Source organism: Solanum verrucosum, unplaced genomic scaffold, assembly GCF_900185275.1.
Source record: "Solanum verrucosum unplaced genomic scaffold, falcon-dt-bn FXZP01001278.1, whole genome shotgun sequence".
In the NCBI taxonomy this organism is placed as follows: Eukaryota; Viridiplantae; Streptophyta; class Magnoliopsida; order Solanales; family Solanaceae; genus Solanum; species Solanum verrucosum.
The window spans coordinates 105,852-128,571 of record NW_026020317.1 but is presented as its reverse complement, the minus strand read 5'-3'; the positions used below and the strand labels follow the sequence as shown (position 1 = coordinate 128,571).

The 22,720-nt window shown below is 34.0% G+C and overlaps 2 protein-coding genes across 2 annotated transcripts; one reads left to right on the top strand and one right to left on the bottom strand.

Annotated features, from left to right (window-relative positions):
• Nucleotides 1-7,058: 7,058 nt before the first annotated feature.
• LOC125835317 (pectate lyase 1) lies at nt 7,059-8,859 on the top strand. Its single transcript, XM_049514440.1, has 4 exons — nt 7,059-7,322; nt 7,885-8,240; nt 8,324-8,459; nt 8,626-8,859. The coding sequence occupies exons 1-4, from the start codon at nt 7,074-7,076 to the stop codon at nt 8,857-8,859; spliced, it is 975 nt and encodes a 324-aa protein (XP_049370397.1). The 5' UTR covers nt 7,059-7,073.
• Nucleotides 8,860-9,456: 597 nt separating this feature from the next.
• On the bottom strand, nt 9,457-20,836 carry LOC125835243 (ubiquitin carboxyl-terminal hydrolase 6-like). The gene is made up of 18 exons (XM_049514372.1): nt 20,653-20,836; nt 18,996-19,141; nt 18,798-18,833; nt 18,613-18,720; nt 17,918-18,018; nt 16,624-16,750; nt 16,127-16,186; nt 15,949-16,016; nt 15,652-15,702; nt 13,725-13,833; nt 13,055-13,143; nt 12,717-12,786; nt 11,587-11,667; nt 11,379-11,474; nt 11,170-11,218; nt 10,178-10,297; nt 10,012-10,086; nt 9,457-9,851 (listed from the first exon to the last, which is right to left on the bottom strand). The coding sequence occupies exons 1-18, from the start codon at nt 20,660-20,662 to the stop codon at nt 9,796-9,798; spliced, it is 1,452 nt and encodes a 483-aa protein (XP_049370329.1). The 5' UTR covers nt 20,663-20,836; the 3' UTR covers nt 9,457-9,795.
• Between the last annotated feature and the right edge of the window lie 1,884 nt (nt 20,837-22,720).

The window sequence follows — 22,720 nt, the reverse complement described above, 5'->3', positions numbered from 1 at the left end:
GATTAATTTCCTTTAGAGCACTACTTACCTTATTTCATGTGTCGAATTCATAAATCCACTTGCAAGGTTTAACACGATGAAAACTTATAAGTTTATCAAAAAGGCATATCAATCAATCTCTATAACGAGACATGAATTCCATCAGCTAACTTATTATTTCACCTGTTTTATTAGGAAAATATTATTTGACTGGTTTTAAGAGTCGTCACTTAATTTTTAAGAAAAATCAAGAAAACTATTCATTTCCACAAGACTAAAACAAGAATCTAGTGAAAACTTGTAAAGGGGTTCGAGATTCTTATTAGCATTTCGGGAAGGCATTTAAAGCACCCGAAAAGCCCGCTAACACACGGTTATCCAATAATTAACTATTTTGGCTAAATTCGTTGACTTAATTTGATTTGAGTAATTTTTGTAATCAGGACCATTTTAAGGGAGAAAGATATTGAAATATTATCTAAATGAAGTATTTTGTAAACTTATTTATTTATTTTTTAAGTCAAGTAAAAGATGACTGATTTAGTTAAATTGTTAAATCAAAATGGACATCTTTCGGGTATTTGAATTTTTCGACATTAACATTAGCGGCAAATATTAACGAGCACGCGAACACAATGAAATAAAGAGGGAGAGAGAATCGGGCCCAAGTTTGATTTTTCTGTTCGCTTGGACCAATACTTGGACCCATTATTTTTTGGGCCTTTGGCCTATTTGAGTCACCTGCATCTGTCCTAGTCTAACACAAAATAAAATATTATTTGGGCCTTAGGCCCAATTTCACCTGTTCTAGATCCTAGCAAGACAATAGATAAGTGGGCTTAGACCCAAAAATAACAAAATACATTTTTTTGTAATAAAAAGTAGGCATTTGGCCCAATCTTTTTAACTCTCCAATCCGCTTCCGTATTTTTTCAAATCCGGGACCTGTACATCGATTCTTATAACTGGTCGACTCAGAAGAGGGGAATTTGAGCCTTTATGGCTCTCCGAAATGCAAAGAGAAGGATGAGCTCATAGTGAACTCGGACGAATTTCACATGCACACACAAACAAATAAAAAGTAAGTAACAATTCAATGATTTAATATGAGAAAATAATAAATAAATAAATAAAATAAATGCTACCGCCTAGATATCATCAGAGGTACTAAACAAATTTTTATTAGTAATTAAGTACGACAAGAACCAAGTAAGGTAGGCATAAGAAGAAATATCCACCTAAATATCCTAATGCATTAAAAGCAGTGGTCAACCAACGGCCACAAATTAATATAAACTAACTTAGAATACAAAAAAAATTGTTAACAAACTTTTACGAGCAAACTTAATTAATGAAATGAATACTTTTATAATATTAAAGTATGTAAGCATTATGACATTATTATTATTATTATTTCCAAAAGAAAAAAAAAGGCATTTACACAAAAATTGACGAGTTAAAGCAAAAAAAAAAAAAAAAAAGTTGAAAAATTAACATTATAAAGAAGGGTCCAGGTTTACAGAGTCAAAATAATTTTAAGCTTTAATGGAAAAAAAAACTACTTCTATAATACATAATTTTTATTATTTATATATATATATATATATTATTTTATTTTTTTTAAAAAAAAAAAAAAAGAAAAATCAAATAAAATAAATTACAATTTTAAACACTTTAGTACTCTTATTCAGTCTAATGAGTCCTAATTAGATCTGTGAGTACAAATTTCATTGATAATTCGTTTGTGCTAATTCTAAGAAACAGATGCGCTAGTGGATCAATAAATAAAACTCCTAATTATTCATTTTTATTTAGTAATTAGTAAGTTAAGATAATACAATAAGAGTATTTGTTTCACTAATTAAGTTTACCCATAAAAAAAAATTAAATTAGATTTCTTTAATTTTAATTATTTGTAGGGTTTATTTTATATGACATAAAAAAAAGTGATAGATTTTGTTGAGTGATTTTACCAACACAAATGTCTAAGTTGGGTGATTTCATTGATACAAAACAAACTTTAATGACTTTGCTAGATTAATTCCTAAAGTCGAATAATCTTTTAAGGTATTAACTCCAAAATTAAGGCAATAATTTAGAGGAAAAGAGACTACAACCGAAATCTGTGAAGAGCAAAATAACAAGATCTCACATTTTATATAAAAAAAAAAAACCTTCTCTATCCGAGACATGTCGATCTAAATACGACTTTTAGCCAATAGGAAATCAAATCAGTCAACTGTATTAGCACTAAAACCAAATAAGTAAACATGTGCAAATAGACATGCTAAAATCCTGTACTAGACTGAAGCAACAAACAATGTTCATATGCATTATGAGCACATTGGCAAGCAGTGACAACACCTCAAAATACGAACAAAATCAGCAGGGCATAAGATCATTTCTCACAGAGTATCTAACCCAAAGAGTAACATGCAGAACTAATTGGATAGACTCAAAAAGTGTTAATATCATACACGATAAGGAAGATGGGAACCAACCTCCGGAAATCAAACATTTTACACAATAATAAGAACAGAACGGAAGAGGACGAGCAAAACATTTACGAAAGGGAGCTAAACACACCTAAATAACAGGACAGAGGATAAGATGAACAAACAGGAAGCATCAACCATACTTCAAGCCAACCGTAACAAAATTTAGACAGTGAGCAGTATCTAACCAAGAAAGTCGAGAAGAAGCATGACAGAGAAAATCAGCTCAAACAGGCGAACAAATCATCTTAAAAATAAATAAATACATATACTAGTTTTAGAGAGGTTAAGATGAAGATAAAACTTAGACTCAAAACATATCACGTAAGATCAACTCACCAACAACAACGACTATTTCATGATTCAACATTCATTGGAATCGTATGAAGAAGGAAAATGGCCAATAGTTATTTACCTCTTTTGAGCAGCGAAACTGAAATGGGCGAGCAAGAATGATGATCTTCACCACGCAAAAACCCGAACGCAAACGACAACCAAGAAGTCTGGGCAGCAATCAAACCTAGACACTGAAACTAATTATCCTCCTCTGTTCTCTAGAGACGTACTTAGTATGAATTTTAACTGTTTTTCGCTTGAGCTTAGCTCTGCATTTTCACTCTAGAATCCAAAAAAAATATTCCTTTCAAATCTTTTTTTTCTCCTCTTTTCCATTTTTTTCCCTCACTCCCCTTCAGCAATGACTAAGAGGGAATATATAGGGGATTTTTAGGGTTCCTGAATGGGGGGAAAACCAGATCCAAAATCCGGATAGGAAAGGACCCAATTCAAAATTCAAATCCTCAAACATCTTACACCATTAAAGGCAAGCATACTTTTTCTGAGATTTTCAACCTATTCCCAGAAGAGGAAAGGGAGACAGACGCATGGCTCTTTGTTGCTGGAAATGTACGAGTTGGAGAGACATTGGAGAAGAAACAAGAATCGCAGTGTACTGTTCTGCGTATTGGTGCTTTCCGTCTATCCCCGTTTGGAGTCGTTTGAAAATCAACGTTGTTTGTTGCTTTCCGTGTGTTTGACGTTATGAAAGCTGGAGTTGTTGTCGTTTACTGGGAATGGAATGCTGTTTCTGGATTTCTCTTTGGAATAAGGGAAAAGGAGTATTGGAATGGGTTGGGTCGGTTTGGGGGTTAATTGGTGGGCTGCTGGAAGGAAAATTGGAAGTTTGGAATGGAACGTAAGTTGTCTGTATGTATTACTGTTGGTTTGGAATTGGAAAAATTGGTGGGCCAGGGTTGATTTGGGCTGCTGGAGTGTGAGGGAAAATGGCCCAAATTTGGTCTTTTAAAGAATTGAATGGAGATAAAAGAATGACTAAAATTGTAATAGCGAAATAACCTAATGAATTGCAATTCTAGCCAATTAAGTTGATAACTTAGCCAAATTGAGTTAATTAGGTGATTCGGCTAAAAACTAAATAAGACGAATTAATATAAATTATTTAACAAGCTTCTTAATGTTAACGAAATAAAATAATTAATTCGATCATAAACTAATTAACTTAAAACTATAGCCATAACTTAAATAACGTAAATTAATAAAACGCGCTTTTCAAATCAACAAAATTAAATAAAATAAAATAACATAAAATAAGAATAATTAAACTAATAAACTAAATAACTTATAAGTATACTTTAAACCAAATTAATTTAATTGAATATTTAATTAAAACAAACTCTTTTTGAGACGATTTTTGAATATTCGTAAAATACGGTAATTATATACATATTTGTGTAGAAATATATATTACTTAAAAATTATGAAAGCGTCTAAAATTACTTTAAAATAACTTGCGAAGTTATTATTTTAAATCGTTAGAAATTGGAGAGGCTCGAAATAATTAATTTATATTGGGGAGGGTCAAAACTGGATGTCAACATCACCAATATATATTATTATCATCCAATCTACCAGACATATTGACTCATCTCAGAATCTCACCTTTTAATAAATCAAAACGATAATTAAAATATACAGATCATAATAGTTATATCAGGATTAAGAATATAAGTACATTTAATAGTTTAGAGAATATGTTTTTGTCAGCCAGTCTAAAACAACTATCTCTACTCAGTCTCGTTCAATACATACAAAATGCACTAGCATAAGAAGTTGGAACTATACCGTTCCCATAATCAATAAATTACATATATTCTTGTGCTACAATTGTATCGATGGCATGTCCAATTTCTATCCTAGATTGTGAACAAAAAACTTTATACTTATAAGAACCGATGATTTAATCCACTGTGTATAAGCTAAAACTCTACACACTAAATCATCTACTATATAAGTAAACAGACACCATAAACGAATATATGATCTATTAAAACTGAGCAAATATTTATTCTATAATAAATATTATATCTTAACATATGGTTAATAGTATATATCCCAACAGAACTTGCAACATATCCTACTCCCGGAAACTAGGGATTGAATAAATGGTTGGTGAACGTATTAAAATATTTTAATTAACGGCTTATTGATATGGGGCGGATTATTTAATTTTCTTATCGGATAAAATGTTAACCCGTTAAGAGTTATACTTACACTTTTAACTTAGGTATATTAGCCTCATTTAATATTTTGGAACTAACAATATAATTATATATTGTTATTCCTAAAGTCGTAAAGCCAAAAAATGGAAAAGTTATTTACTTTTCTGTTGTATTATCTATTATTTTATTATTAATCTATATTTTTGTAATGTAGAAGAATTTTATAATCTAACTGTATTTAAAAATAGTGAAAAGAAGACATATTTTAAGGTGCGTTCATGGAGAAAAAAAGATTGAGGTTAGCCGATACACCGTCTGATAATCGTCCGCTAATCTGTTATCGAACCAATCGATATCTTATTGGTTGGCAAGAGGATTAGTAAAATTAAAAATTGATATTCGATAAGTCAAACTGTTAAGCGAAATTATCCGTCTGATCCACCCGATAAGCAGCCTTACCGAAAACTCACTCAATTCTTCTCTTGTAATTTCACCTATTAGCTCATCAATTACACCCGCAACAACTGTATAGCTTTATGAGTCTTCAATTGACCTGATTCCACTAAGAAGATCAACTAGGGAAAGAAACCATTAATCCCAAATATTCTAACAATGCACATATATACTTCTTGTCAGTTTGTTTTGCTTGTTTAGATCCAATTTTTAATGAAGAGGTAACAGAACAATCGGAATGGAAGAATGCTATGATATAAATAAGAGATGCAACATACAAGTAATCGAAAAATAAATTCTACATGGGAGTGCGTTGATGCACTTGATGGAAATAATATAATAGGGCTCAAATAAATGTTTCGAACAATCTTGATGGGAGCAATCAAAAACACAAAACTCGATTCGTGGTGAAAGGTTATTCACAACAAGGTCTAGATTTTGAAGAAATATTTTCTCTTATTGCTCGATTTGAAATAGTGAAAATTGCTTTTACTGTGATTGGGCAATTGTATGTATTTACATGAACCCATTCTGTACTTAAAGAAATAAAGTAATGGCGATTTTTTGTTGATTTGTCTCTCTACGTTGATGATATGATTTATATTGATTCCTCAAAGTCTTGAGTTGATGATTTTAAGTCTAGTATTAAGAGAAACTTTGAGATGACTGATCTGGGCTAAATGGAATATTTCTTACTTGGGTGAATACTTTTTAAGAAATAATTATTAACTTTAGTAATATTTTTTATTTACTACCATTTATAGCAATATATAGCAATACTATGATAAATCTGCATTATGTATTAAAAGTAAATTATGCAATACAGATGTATTATAAGTGTTTTAAAATATATTATGTTTGTTTGGTAAAATAAAAAAAACAAACTGATATAATATATCATAAGTGTACTAAAATATGTGATAAAAGTATTATTCATCAATAAAACTTATAATATATGTGTTTTATAAATTGTTCTCTGCAATATGTATTAAAATTGGTTTGTTCAACTGAAAAGAGAAATTATTGCTATAAATGGTAAATATTTTGTTAATATAGCATATATATATATATGATGAATTGTGAAACAACAGCTACACCGATAAAAAAAATAATGAAAAGTTGCCGCGTGCAAATTTAAGAAAACTCATCGTATTTGTTTTGATAAAGTAATGTACCATGTGAAGCGCAGACATATTCACTAAATTGAATGGAAGAGGAGTAGTGTAAATATTAACATAATAATGTGTAAATATAGCAACCCTACTATATTTACGTTAATGTATAAATATAGTAAACTATATTCCTCTTCCATTCAATTTCTTTTTTATTTTTAGCAAAACCTCCTCATCCAAGTGTCTAACTAACAAATTAAATGTACTATAAAATACCTCCAATCTCCCTTTCACTTTCCAATTAAAAGTATTTAGAGCCAAAACACAAGAAAATGATGAAAACTAATCACAAGCCTTCATATTTCATGTTATTTGCTATACTAACTATAACAATTACTTCAAGTACAAGTTTTGTGCATGGATTAAACGTGATTGATAAATGTTGGAGAACAAATCCAAATTGGAGGAGTCAAAGACAACAATTGGCTAAATGTTCTGTTGGTTATTCTGGAAAGATGACTAATAATATTGGAGACGACGTAGTAAAATACAAAGTTACGGATAAAAGTGACGATCCCTTAAACCCTAAACCTGGAACCCTAAGATATGCAATGACGCATATTAAGGGAAAGATTTGGGTAACTTTCGAACAAAATATGAAAATTAGACTCCAAAAGCCCCTTTTAGTTAGCAGCTTTACTACCATTGATGGCCGTGGAGTTAAGGTTAACATTGCTGGTGGCGCTTGTCTAATGCTTCAAAGGGTACGTAACATTAACACGATTTTTGCACTATTAGGTCATCTAAAAAATAAAAATAGGTGATCGTACATAAGTAATGTGAAAAATATATATATTTGACATCGTCTGCATGCTACAACATGTTAAGATACACTAATAAAAAAAAAAGGGAAAATCGTAAATGATATGCAAATACCCTCTGTCATACTTTTGGGACATTGGTGTCTCTGTCATCTAAAAATTAGAGCATATATACCCTTTATACTAACGGACATACACGTGTCATAATCTTATCCACTGATCCGACGTTTATTAAATATCGGATCGACGGATAAGATGTGTCACATGTCCCTAGCTAGTCTTCCGTTAGAGTAAAAGGCATATATGCTCTAGTTTTTGGACGGCAGGGGCATCAATGTCCAAAAGTATGACGAAAGATATTTGCATACTATTTACGATAGTTTGGGGGTATATTTGTCTTTTTATACATTTACTGGTTGCATGCACTCTAAACTTCATTGAAAAAAAATTCAGGATCCACCTCTGATCACAACTATATGTATGTAATTAATTGTCATGTTTTTAGGTGACAAATGTGATCATTCATGGTCTAAGAATCCACCATTGCAAGGCACAAACTGCCTCAACAGTCATGGGACCTGATAAAAAAATTGTAAATGTGGGTGCAGTGGATGGGGATGCTATTAGAATGGTGACTTCTTCGAAGATTTGGATTGATCATAACACCCTCTATGAAAGTGAAGATGGTCTGATTGATGTGACTCGTGGTTCAACAAATATAACTATATCCAACAATTGGTTTAGGACACAAAATAAGGTTATGTTATTAGGTCATGATGATGGATTCCTTAGAGACAAAAACATGAAGGTTACTGTTGCATTCAACTATTTTGGTCCTAATTGCAACCAGAGAATGCCAAGGTACCTTACAAATTTATATAATTGATTTAGTTACAAAATTATTTCACGGTTCAAAATTGTAACCTATAAAATTAATTTTGCAGGGTTCGTCATGGATATGCACATGTGGTTAACAATGTATACAAGGGATGGGGTAACTATGCAATAGGGGGAAGCATGAACCCAAGCATTAAGAGCCAAGCTAATTATTTCTATGCACCAAAAGATGGAAAGAAAGAGGTCAAATTTTTAACATGAAAATTACCATTTATTTATTTATTTTATTTTTTACTTATGGAGGAACACATGGATCCAAATAGAATGATTCATATAACTGACTCCAACTAGTTTAGAACCGAGTTGTACTAGTTGATTGATTGATGAAAAATATGCTACGATGGTGCAGGTCACATGGAAAAAAGAGAGTGATGTAGTTGGTGAAGTGGCTGGGAATTTCCAGTCAGTTGAAGATGTATTTGCCAACGGAGCATGTTTCAATGGATCGGGTACAGGTCGTGAGTCGGTGAAGCCAAACTATTCACCAGAGCAAGCTTTTCCGGTGGAAGATGGACACAAGGTCAAGGAATTGACAAGGAATGCAGGTGCTTTAAAATGTTCTACCTCTTCTTCTACCTGCTAAGCAGTACACAGATATACCTCAACTTGGATGGTGAATTGAAGATAAAATGATGAACAATACATTTGTAGTTTTTTTTACTGGAAAATGGACATGCGTGCTCCATATATATAATACCTCTCTCTTCTAAGAATCTAACTGGTGAAATTTTACTGGGTATGTTGTTAAATTGTTGTAAGAATCAATAAGGGTTAACTTTATTTACCTTGATGTACTTGTGCCCAACAGTGATATAGTTTGTAGTAATTTCCTAATACATTTTTTCATGAAAAATATTCTCCTTCATACCAAACACTTTGCTTTCCTTTGAAGGAGATCTCTGCAGCATATATTATGTTCCATAGCATAAATATGTGAATGAAACATTCAAGCTTCACGAATCTGATACATTTATATGCTTGGGAAGAAAAAGATTGCCTAAAGTAACAAGGAGAGAACAGTACGCTAGGATTTATAAAGTGAGACAAGTAGCAACTCATTCACCAAAAAAAAGCTTCAAAAAACTCACTAAAGAAAAGGTTTTTCCAGAAAACACAAGTTTAGCAACTTGTAAAAAACAGATTATCCATATAAATTCAGATTAACATACATATAAATAGACGGAGATCAAATACGATTTGTTTTGCATTTAGTTTGTGAAAAATCATTGTTTGCAGCAATTTCAGGAAAGCACCAATAACCAACAATGGATAATCAAAGAACAAAAGCACTTTTATCCAAGAATATACTCGGATGTAATAGTCTATATTGCCTGAATCCACCATTCAATAAGTCTGAAAAGCTCTCCCGCTGAATTCCCAAGGCAGTTAAAGTGCAACTCAATGCTAAATGTAATAAATTACACTCGACGTAAAAGTACCAGAATAATCATGTATAATGTGACCAACTCGAGTACATCAGTGTCCAATATGTGAAACCAACCCAATCAAAGACTTCAAATCACATGGGAACAACACGGGCCTTGTACATGCAAATATAAGCCATATGCCAATCACCTGAAACCAAATAAGGCACTTTTATCAACAAACTCACCAAAAGATCAATACATTCAAGCTGCACAAGCAACTAAAAATATACCGTCTGGTTTGTATCTTTGATTTTACAAAGAACAGAGAGGCTTGTCAGGCTTAGTATATAAACAAGTGATTGACTTACCACCCCCTGAAAGTTTAGTGATGTCCTCTTCTCGCTGCGGGATTGGATTGTCATCATCGAATTGAACCCACTTTCCTGTTCACAATGAGATTTTCAATATATTGTATCAGATGGTAGTCCAAAAGCAACAGTTACTAGAACAAAATCTCTTCCCAGTTAAACTGACCGTTCTCTTGCTTGACCCAGGCAACATAATGCCCTGAATCGGCACTTCTTCCCTTGTGAGTCAGCACCGCCACCAAATCATATATTCCAGTCAACTGGTGTTCCTTCTCAGGCAGAACACCTGAAATGGAGTTTATTTAATTAGAGCATCATTTGAAAAAAAAAATTAAGAAAATCACTGCAACTCCTCATTCATAACTGAATTCCCAAATTGAGCAATTAGACTAGCTTTCCTTCTATATTAGAAACAGTGAACTGTTGATAAAAAAGTGACCATCCACAACTACTGCACCCCAATCTGGAACTAGTGAGTCACTCACATAATCGTCGATATTTCTGATGTTCCATTTGGACCTATTTCATTCCAACACTCGGAAATTTGTCTTTTAAGAAAGTTACAGGGTTATCTAGTGCTAGAACTTCTAAAAAAATTTCTACATACAAACAAATGCATAAACATATTAAAGAATCCAAGAAAACACCAATTTAGTATAAGTATACCAACAAAGCTAAACCTAAAAGACTTTCATTGTTCTATAAATTCAAAGGTGTCGCCTTCCAAAGGAACTTGTGAAAACGTCCTGAGGCATCAAGGGACATATAGTAATTTAAAAAGGAATAAATCTGATCCAGTTAATAATCATTATTGGATCCCAAAACTATTAATGGGAAGTCGCTTGCTCGGAATAAAAAATATTGATATTGACCTTGCAAAAAGAAGTTTGAATACCCAAGGCTGAACGCCATTGTCATAAAGAACCCCAAAAAACTAATGGAAACTCTAATATTACTGCAAAATTATAACCAACAATTAACGAATAGAGTTTTCTTCAAAGCAAAAAAAGGCTATATATGAGTTGGAAGAGATCATGACAATGATTTTTCCCCCAAATACTACAATTGTAATGCCAGCCTTGTTTACAAATTACAATACTACAGCACCATATGTTTATTATGTCATCAATTATTAGGGAAAGGAAGTGTTTCTTCTACCTTCTTGGGATGCAGATTTAGATGCTTCTCCACTTCCACTAGATGATTCCTGTGTAAACAATAAAGAAAAACGAAGCAAGGCAAAGGTTACTTTCAGACATTCTAAGTATCCCATTTCAACCACCTTGTAAAATCCACCATAAGTGGGGCCCAAAGGTCCGCCTTTATCCCCTTGAGTTACTCCTACAGTAGAAGGATCAATTTCATACCTCAGCCTCGGTCATTTTAGTGTCGCTGTCAGTTGAGACTGGAGTTTTTGCACTGGTTTTTAAACCAGCCTTCTTACCTTCTGCATCCCTCAAAACCTAGCAGGAAATTTAGACTATGTTACAACACGGCAAGAGAAAGAAAGGGGGCCAAGAGGATCTTTCCTTATTTCTTAAAGACAAAAGATCAATAATGGGCAAAAGGAAATACCTGGCGAGGACCTTCCAGTTTCTTGCGAAGGTTATCCGAACAAAGATCATATACATCCAACGACAATGGGTAATCCACTTTCTGATGGCATAAACATAGTTTAAGATTACCATTTCTGATATCTTAGAGCAATGAGCGACCCAATACATATAGAAACTATAACACAAGATTTTGAAATATAAGCGAACTTATATAACTACAGAAGCAAGAACTGTCGAGTTTTAATAAGACACATGACTATTGTTTGAAGCGTACATAAATTTTAGTTTCCTAGATTATCATTCTTTTTCGAAGTGCTTCCTACATTATCATTTGAGTTCCTGAATCCTGATATATTTAAAATCAGTCATGTACGATTTACGATTTACAACTCCTTGTTGCCACATAATTATTACAAGCTGTGGGTGGAAATGGAAGTGACCATTCTATACTTGTGCAGAAAGGTGTATGGGTGGTCTAGGTTGGATATGGGTGGGATTAATATGAACCTTAATTAATACATCCTCTATTACCTTTCTCCCAAAAAAAATAAAAAAAGGTTAGTCAGAACCCAACCTAGCCTATATTGGCTAAAAATGGTTGTAATCTCTTACTTATCCAATGCGTTCGTCTTTTCCTTCTTTTTTTTTTTGGACATGTCCCATATTCAATAAACTCTTAACCACAAGGACTATCGTTTTCCTGAAAGCATTACCTGAAGAAGTTTCTTAGCTGTTTATTATTTCTAGTTGTGAAATGTAGTCATTGAAGCATAAAAACTCCTCTGTGTAATTATTTCCAAGTTACGCCTACTCCAACATCAAAACATAAACTTAAGAGAGGTTTCAATCAATTTTCTATTGGAAGGTCACTATAATCAAGGCTCCCACACCTACACCACCACAAACAAGTCTAAAGTTAAAATATACAGTTCGGAATTGACAATCCAGATAGGAGACAAGACTTGAAAGAACTTAAATGTAACAGAATAGGTCACCCTCACATAACAAAGTAACACATGGAACTTCTTTCCCCAGTTTATGCATTGGTAAAATGATCTTTTCCCCCTCTTCCACCTACTTGTTGATTATTTTCAAGGAGGAGACAACATTCTGAACAATGGGAAACGGAAGAGGAGCAAGTCAACATACCCGTAAAATCTTTGCCTTCTGATTTGATTCCCTTTTCCAGAAAAAACGGACGAACTGAACGGTCAAGTACCTATTCATCAAAAGAAAATAGTAAAAATATGATACGACTGCGCTATAAACACTCAATAATCAAAGCTGAATAGTAAAGAAAAAATATCCAGAAAAGTGTGAGCACGAAAAGACCCCCAAGAAAGTAGAATGTGAAAGAAAGTGATGCTAGAAATGAGAACTACTTCAACACATCAAAAGACACTTTTGTTATGGGAGGAATATGGATTCAGATAACGGATCATACATAAGTCTCTCATGCAATGGAATTTAATCAAGCCAGTTCATACCTTGGCAAGCCATTGATTCGGGAGTCTTTCACATAAACTGCACTGCGTCCAAGTGAAGGAGATGCCTTCTCCAGTTCCGATTTCAGACCCTGTTCAGTAAAGCAATGAGCATATGAGTGCAATCAATCATTTCAGACAGATAAATACCAGATTTCCACTATAAACACCATCAAAAATTGATAGCACCAACTTAAACAAAATCTCCAAAACATCTTTTCCCACCCTAGAGCATTCTGAGTTGGCATGGTACTGAATTTTGCTCTCCCCAATGGCTCAGCCCATAACTGACGTGAAACAATTGCATGAACCTCAACATGTAGGCCCCAGAATGGATAAGAGGCCATGAAAAACTCTTAAGGCAAAGACCCCACCCCACCCCCTACAGTACATGAGGGGCCCGTGAGGCATCCTATATGAGACTTTCTCCATCCAACCAACCATTTCAGGACTAAGCATTAGTTATCCTTACTGCAGCTACCAAATAAATTTCTATGAATTAGATACGGCATCTTTCACTTAGGGACTGTGTTCTCCTTCAAGTTGAATGAATACCACATTGGCAAAACAGAAGAAGTTGAAACAGAACTTAGCAGTAATACGAAACACTAAGGAACAAACAAGACTGGAGTTAGAAATTAGAGCATACAAAGAAGGAAAGAACCAAACTTACACGTTTCAAACCCTCGTGCAAATGGTTAACTTCCTGCGAAATGTGGCATTTAAGGGAATAGACGGTTTCTGTTTCTGTGCTTTCTTCACCACTTTCAGCACAATGAATCCTGGTCAACATCAGTATCATAAGAATAAGAGACAGACGCAAGCCATTTTCTTCTGTATCTAGCACAATTAATATCACATATGGAGCACACACCAAAGTCCCCATCAAAATAGTAGAGTAAAGACACCACAAGTTAGATATGAAACCTAAACAGCTTCCGCACTAACTGAAAAAAAATGGTATATCAGTTAGATGATTTAGAACATGTGATAACTCTAGGATGGGCATTGGATCTTTCCCAACTTCACTGCACTCAGTTAGGGCCTGCCAAGACATATTAGCCCATAGACCTAGGCTACAGCAGAAAAAGTATAGCTTACTGAAAATACCCTAGAATGGTATAAGACCAGCCAGACCTTCAATTATTTACAACTTTTTTTTTGAAACGGTAACATTTGTATATATTAACTAAAACAGTACAAAGGTTGTACTGAAAACCATATTTACAATCATAGCAAAAAAACAAGAAAACCTGATCCAAAATCCTGACAAGAGACTAGAATATCTATATGATAGAATCAGTGTCTTGTATATCTGTGTGCACCAGAAGCAAAAGAGTCTCACAATATTCAGTTTGATCTATGTGTTCCATTGCTTCTGTCTTCAAAACACCTAGAGTTCCTTTCTTTCCATATTGTCCAACAGATGCAATGTGCATCTGGGACAATCATCCATCTATCTCTGTCAACAGCTCCTATTCCAGCCTCCTCCCAGCTATAGAGCAAATGAGTAATCTTGCATGGCATTACCCAAGCAACTCCTCTAAGATTAACAAATATCCGCCATAGCTGGACTGTTATCTTACAATGGGAAAAAAATTGACTGACTGTCAGCCTCTTCACACATAAATAGCATCTAGAGCAGAGAGAGATCTTCCTCCTCTTGAGATTTTCTCGAGTCAAAACAGCTTCCTTTGCCAGTAGCCAAGTGAAATATGCAACTTTGTAAGGTATTTCGCTCTCTATATATGCTTCCATGGTCAATGATGCATTTGTTGATTAACTTGGTTCAAGAACTTGTAGGCAAAGTCCACCTAATACATGCCCTGCTATCTTCTTTCCACCATAATTTAGCTACTCCTTCCTGTGTGCCTTTGAACTCTTCCAGCTTGCCAAAGAACTTAGTAAGTGTATCTATTTCTCAGTCATTTAGATTCCTCCTAAAATTGGAAGTTCCACCTTGAGGGATCCATAACTCATCAATATTCGTCTGTTGATGAACTGTTAGCCCATGAATGTCGGGGAAACCAACCATTTGTCCTCCCAAAAGGAAGTGTTGCACCCGTTGTACACTATTATGATTGTGTGATTCCTCATAAAAGGCCAAAGTATCCTTATATACTTCCACAGCCAACTCCACAAGGAAAAGACACCTCCTTAGTCATCCATTTGTTCTCCTCACCATACTTTGCTTTGATGATGCTACCAAGTAGGATTGAGGCGTTTGTGAGTACCTCCGCAACCATTTCAATCTAAGAGCCTCACCATTCATCTCTCATTGTCATGTAATTCATCTCTTATTGTCAACTACATGATGCACAATATGCCCGAGTAAAAGTTGAGGATGTTTATTCTCATCAGGATTGCTCAAGAAGATAATCAGAACAAAAAACATCCTAGGACCACTAGCTGCATTCTTTCTAATCTCAATACACATACAGCAGTAAGTTCACCTGACTCTTCTTATATTTAGGTGCATAACTAATTCCATGCATAAAAAAAGGTAAGAAAATAACTAGAAGCAACTTTAATATCAAAAACTAATGCCTGAACTCATTCCCATTAAATAGAAGGTAAACATCATTTGAATGCAGAAATACCTGTTATCAAAATCAATACCGAAGAGAGTCTTCACAATATCCTGACCTTCACTGCAAATACCAAGATGAAGTGCAATCACAATCATGATATAAAGAACAATGTATACATAGGATGGTTTTCCTTCATGCTTTTTTTTAAAAAAATAAAAGGAAGGGTCATATGTCCCAACCTGAAGCAAGGAAAACAAACTAGCAAAACAAAACATGGAAATTATTAAAAATAGGATTATTTTTTTTAATGACCTATTAAAAATGGGAATTTATCTGCAAGAAACATCCAGAGAGGAGATGTAGTACCTCGAACTCGGTGATTTAAGAGACTGGGAAAGGGTGTAAAGTAGTTGGGTCCAACATTCTTCGGCATCCTGTGATTATCCAGGAAGTGTCAGAAGGACCACTATATTGCAATGCAATGGTGGTAAGCTTTATTTTAAATGATAAGGAAGCATTGTGCTAGGTTTAGGTATTTTGGAACCTGTTGCATGAAAGCTCCATTGCTCTGCTGGCCAAATTGAGGATATTTCTTCCGTAAAACCTGTGGACATAAACATAATCAAATGCCAGTAGAAGAGCAGCTAACATGGATAAAACACTAAAACGGCGAACAGATGAACATTAGGCACCTATAACTCTCATATAAATTCAAGTAACCCAGGGCAAGAATGACTGACACACATTGCACAAAGCTCTGATCAAGTAGATAACAGACCACCACCACCCCCACACACTTTAAGTAACTCTAGTCACATCCAACCAAGATCTTTTATATTTGCACACAAAAGTCATGACAAAATATATCAAGTTCAAGTGTTCAACCCCGAAGCAGGTAAAAGAACTAAGTCTGTTAACCGGGATTTATTGGCAAATAGTGTCTACTCAGCATGCACAACCTCTTGAATTATAAAAGTTTGTCCAAAGTCCAAACACATCTTGAAAATTAGGAAAATTGATAAAGAAATTAATGGTAAGTACCATCCAGAACTGCATTGGTGCCACTGGCTTCACATTTTTATCAAGGTCATTAAATAGATCTCTTGTTGCAACTGTCAAGAGATGAGATGAGTGATCCAAATCATTGCTTTTACCCAGTTGAGTATACCTAGCAAGAAGAATAATAAACTCAAAATCTCAGGCACACGAGATTCCAATTAATCATGTATGAAAAGCATGTGAGATATCAATCTTTATTGAAGTGTTTTCAAAAGTCTGATACTCTGTACCAAGTAGGAGCCAATTTGATGTTACTATCCTCTTGGAATGATAAGATTTTATTCACAAACTAATCAACACTAAGAGATTGCAGTAATATATACAGTGTACAGGAATTGCCCCAAAAGGTCCTTGGAGGAAATATATGAATTCAAAAACAGATTATTCTGCCTCATTTCTGTTAAATTTAATTTTCCGAGTTGAGTTAGCAATCTTCAAACATCTCAAATTTCTCGTTGTCCAAATTATCAACAATATACAAGCAGGGATGGTAGATTTTGATCTTATTATCTTGTCATATTTGGTCAGAAATTCAACTGCTTTGAAATATTAAATTGATTCAAATCACGTTAAACTGGGATTGATTTAATTCGAAGGAGCATGTACCACAAAGCCAGTCCACATTTAAATAGGGGAGGCTGTATAGGCGTTATTTCTTGAGCTACGGTTAGATAGGGGCATTATTTCTCCAATTTTTTCTCAACCAACTAGTGGTGTTTCCTCATTTTCTTTTGTAAATACTTACTCTTTAGGTGTGATACCATACAACGTAAACTACATTAAAAAATTGGGATTTATTGATTTGGCTAACATAATTCATAAACAGTAAAATATTGATTATTTATAAATATTAGCAAAATTAGGAATTAGGGATAAGATGCAAATAGATCAAATTACCTAACCAAAGAAAGTGCAAATGAATCAAACTAGACCTAAGTTGTTTCCCGATCCAGAACTAAAAAAGACCATACTGAACCTCATCAAGTTTTAAGAACTCGCGCCTAAGCCAAAAGACTCCCCAAAAAGGGGGAATTGCACACAAGGGTGTCGTCTAGTGGTCGATGAAGAGGATGCAGACCCTAAAGATCAAGGCTCAAATCCTAGTGAGACAAAAACGCACAATGATTTCTTCTCATTTGCCCAAACCTTGGTAGACGGAGCTACCCGTACACGTACTAGTCGGAGGTAGCAAGTACAGGTGCCCACAATCTGGACTGGGCACCACCATTATCAAAAGGAGAAAAAAAAAGGATGGGTGCAAGAAGGAAAGGCTTACTCAGTCAGAGAAGACTTCAGCTCCGGAACTGAATGCAAGCACTGCACTGTGGAGTTCATGTAGCATGTGTTTCCAAGATTAAATAATCCAGCTGAATGACCCTGGAGCAAACAAAATTATAACAATACTCATCACTCAGCCAAGGATTAAAAGGATAAATTAAAGCCTTGGCATTATGAAAAACAGCAATTCTCATACAAAATGTGCAAATGAAGAAATCACGAATATGATCAGCACTACAAATCCACCAAATTACTTGTGCTCGTGGAACAAGAACAGAGAATTACATATTAGCAAGGTTTAATTGCATGTAGAGAAGTTGGACAAAGCAACTGCTTTTCAATGGAGGATCTACATGCAAAAAGGTAGGTGCTTAAGCACCCATTATCTTTGCCACACACATATAACTTAAACAGGAAACTAGTAAAATATTTACATATAGACTTACTAAGCCCCTCTGAAAATGGCAACGGGTGCACAGATTAAAGAAGTGGATGAAAGAAAATGCTACTACTGCTTTTGGGAAATAAAATGAACAAAACAAGTTCTGTAAAGTTCTACTTATGAATCAAATAGCATGTATCTGCTGGTATATATATGCCACAAGACAGACTATGCAAACAATAAACATTAAGATCTATGCAACTCTGAAACTGTGTTTTTGATGCAACGAGAGTTGTGTAAAGAAAACTTACTACATTAACCACTTGCTCTTCTTCAGGCATATCTTCAACAAAAATAGGACCCTTCTCAGGAGCCTTCACAATTTCATCAGCAGTTCCCATCATCATCAGCCTTTGACCCTAGAAATACACATGCTTCTTAATAACTGATACATCATTGCATAAAAAATAGAGAGATGCAATGAGAAGTCATGTACCTCTTTTACTCCTACTTTAGACCAATCAGCGTCATCCTAAATAACCATGAAAATCATCCAACAGTTGCCAACAAAATAAACAAGCAAAGCATTACATGCAGAGAATTTCAGCATTCCTCAAAACACAAATTACTTTTGTGCTTCATATGCAAAGTGAATAGTGTATAGCAAACCAAGGACAGCACTAAAATTTAATACCTTCAATAAACCACCTTTGACCATTATCTTTTGCCTTTCAGGTGGTACCCCTGTTAGATCATACAGCTGGCATTTGAAAACATATGGAGGCTGGCTAGTGTCAATTTCCACAGCAGGATAGACTTCTTTTTGCCACTTTACACTTACTGCAATCAATCACCAGATTTACAAGGAGAAAATTATAGCCTTTATAGTCCAAGTGCACAATCAAAAAGAGAACGAGAAAAGGGGTTCTGAATGGGAGGAAAACAGTTTCCTCCACAGAGTTGCTCGTGAAACGCAAACAATTAATAAATTCTCAAAAGGAAACTGGCTTCCTTAACAGCTCTTTTAGTTTGATATCCTAGACCGGATAAGTTTGACTTAAACAACTTTGTCCTCACCAAGTTAGACTTGAGATTACAAGAACAAAAAAAAATACAAGTAGAAGAACCATTAAAGATAGCAAGAATAATCCCTTGAAAGCTTCATTAGAATTCAAGAATATTTCTATCGCATTGAAGGAAGCAAACAAAGCTTCTTCCTCTTTTTTACCCCTTTGAATGTTCAAAGAACACTTGACTAGTCATTTTGAAAATGGAAACAAGAGTGAAGGTACAGTTAGTTTTTGATATATGGATGTGTCTTAAATTAGTTACAGTTAGGAGTCTACAGTCTAGTAGGCTAATGTGACAAAATACTGCACATCAGAAGTACAGTTTCTATTTTTAGATACTGATCACTTGTCTATACACTATGCATGAGTAATGCTACTCTGTATGGTAGTGAAGAGTGAGTCCGTTATACTTTTGTGTTTCACCAATAATCCTTCAAAAAAAATCCCAAATCAACATCAACAGCATAGCCATAGTGGTGCTGTCTGAACGAACCACCATGAATTAAACAAAACAAATGGACAAACATTAAACTATTACAATGATGATACCTAACTGAAACACCAGCGGTATTTCTCAAACATACATCAATTAACTTATCCAAGATATAAAAAATCTGCTCCTAGAAAAAAAAAAGATGTTTCAACTTAACTCCATCAGAGTGCTCCAATGTTTGGATAACTGTATTTTTTTCTTTTTGCATTGTGAGTAAAAATAGAGATACTTTTTACACAAAAAATATTTGGAAAACACTCTCTAACCTTTACTTCAGAACATAGTTCTTATCCCAAAAAAAAAACTCTTTTTGCCAAAGAAAACTCAAAACACACGCCAACTTGAAAAAGTTCTAGCATGTTCTGAAAAAGATAAAAGAAGTCGCCTCATATTCTAACCCTAGAAGAAACCATTAAGAAAATCAATCAGATGGGCCTGTATAAGCTCCACCACCATCTCCACATGCTGTTATTACTCGAGATTATCAATCAATCAACTACACCTCAATCTCAAATTATTTGGAATCCGCTACATAATTCCTCCGCATAGTCCACAATATTCAGGTCCATTTCATCATAAATACTAAATAATTTGAGTTTTTAAGACAAATTAGGATCTGTTAAACTAAAAATTACGAGTTTCAAAATACTTCGAACCAAAGCATGAATAACAAATCTCTGCTTTGGAAAATCGATACCTAAGCGTGAATTTTCCCATCAATGTGGCATAACAATTCAAATTCAAAGTACAGTAAACTGATATGAAGAAGTTATGGAAAAAGTTCTGACCTGTCACCATGGTTATCGGAGCTTCGGCGTTGGCAGGATCGGGACTCGACGGAGGTTTCTCGCTCTGTTTAGAATTTGCCCTGTGTGATGTTTGCTTGAAGAGAAGGGCAGGCAAACGCCACCGAAGAGTTTATTTTATACTCGGTACTCGTATAGGGAAAGTCCTCAGATATTCGGAGATATTATTATCTAATAACTACATAACATAAGGTAAAAATGTAAAAATACTTATGTCTCATTTATTTTCGTTAAGATAAGGCGAAATGGTCTGATGGACCCTTATACTTGTATCAGTTTGTATTCTGAACTCTTCTACTTACCCCTTTGTCATCTGGACCCTTAAACTCAATTAAAATGAGACTTTTAAGCCTGATCAACAGTCAGAGGGGCTTACAAGTCTCATTTTAATTGAGTTTAAGGGTTCAGATGACAAAGGGGTAAGTAGAAGGGTTCAGAATACAAACTGATACAAGTATAAGGGTCCACCAGACCATTTCGCCTTAAGATAATGATCATGAAATATGAATAAGTATTTTTAAAAAATGTTATTTGTTTCTGTTAAGATAACGGTCATATCGGCAATGAATTATGAATATTTCAAAAAAAAGTTATTTTAAAGTTTAAAAAATTGTATTTAAAATTAAAATTGTGTTCTCAAAGAGGACAATAACATTTGGGAACTGAAATCGTGTTTATCCATTGATAATAATTAGAATTGGTTTTGAATTTTTGTAAATAATTTTTTTATAACTGAAAAAATTGTATGTGACCAGCCCTTTGGATCAATCATAGTCTTCTAAACTCGGTGGATAATGGGTCTGTTCCTCTATCCTTCTCCACTTAAAAGTCGGGCTTCGTTTTACATGGTGTGGGGCTCGAAGTTAAATTTCAGAGGTTTACAACTTTTTATTATCAAACATGATTTCTGAAATTCAGCTCCTAAAAAAAATAAAAAATATTCATGGTCCAACACTTATTAAGACATTTCAATTTAAATACAAATTTGAATATGAAACGTATACATTAAAAATCTAGATACGTGAAACATGACCCCCCAGCTACCTTAAAACAATAACATAATTAACAATCGACCTAACTATTGAAAAATCCATGAAGTCCTCGAATGAGGAGGACTCACCCTTGCTGACTAAAATGTTGCACTCTATCTAGCCACGGATCTGAGAACGAACGCCTGAATCTACATCATAAAAGGATGCAGTGTAAAGAAACGTATGCGGTCAATACGTGGAATGTACTGTAAGATAAAGTAAACATAACCATAAAGCAAAGTAATATAGATGAAATGTATATTAAAAACCAGTGTTTAAATGCACATGTGAATCTGCTTTCTAAATATAAAGATGAATCGATCTATGTAATCATGATATGAAAATAAAGTTAAAACATCATATTTGTGAAGTCATGATAATAATGCAAATGCATGGGATTCACAATAGCACTGTTGGAAGTTTCTTACAACCGACAAATACCATTTGAGCTGATGATCTAACTTACAATTTTAATGTGGTGGGATATCCTATACCGTGTCAGGGTATAGAATATGTATGTCTAACACACACACACACAAAAAAAAAAAATAATAAAAAAAAAATAAAAAAAAAATAATATATATATATATATATATATTGTGGGTCCATTTATCATACCTAGTGAACGATACTAATAGTCTAGCCTATACAAGACCAACACTAGTTTTTTTTTATAAAAAAAAATTAGGGTCAAGAAATAGGAATTTTCATAATTATCTCGAATTTTTGTGTGTTAACGACTATGATTTTTTTGAAGTATTGTTAACCAATTTTTTTACCCCAATTTTTGTGGTTCCCGTTAATGACGACCTAGTGAACAATAATAATTGCCTATACAAGATCTACACATTTTTTTTTTGGATTTTTAAGGCCACAAGACAGAATTTTAGTGATATATCAATTTTTCATGTATATTAGTCATATTAAAATTTTGAAGTGTAGCCGACCGACTTTGTTTGACCTAGAATTTTGTGGGTCTAGCTCTAGCACTAGAATGATACTTATAGTCATAAAACTAA

Excerpts from the sequence above, each read along its gene's own strand:
- LOC125835317 (XM_049514440.1), top strand. The coding sequence starts at position 7,074 with ATGACTAATAATATTGGAGACGACGTAGTAAAATACAAAGTTACGGAT. Across the intron at positions 7,323-7,884 it reads CTTGTCTAATGCTTCAAAGG|GTGACAAATGTGATCATTCA; the intron begins GTACGTAACATT and ends TCATGTTTTTAG. Across the intron at positions 8,241-8,323 it reads TGCAACCAGAGAATGCCAAG|GGTTCGTCATGGATATGCAC; the intron begins GTACCTTACAAA and ends TTAATTTTGCAG.
- LOC125835243 (XM_049514372.1), bottom strand. Across the intron at positions 18,721-18,797 it reads CTAAAGTAGGAGTAAAAGAG|GGTCAAAGGCTGATGATGAT; the intron begins GTACATGACTTC and ends GTGTATTTCTAG. Across the intron at positions 10,298-11,169 it reads TAAATCTGCATCCCAAGAAG|GTGTTCTGCCTGAGAAGGAA; the intron begins GTAGAAGAAACA and ends ACTCCATTTCAG.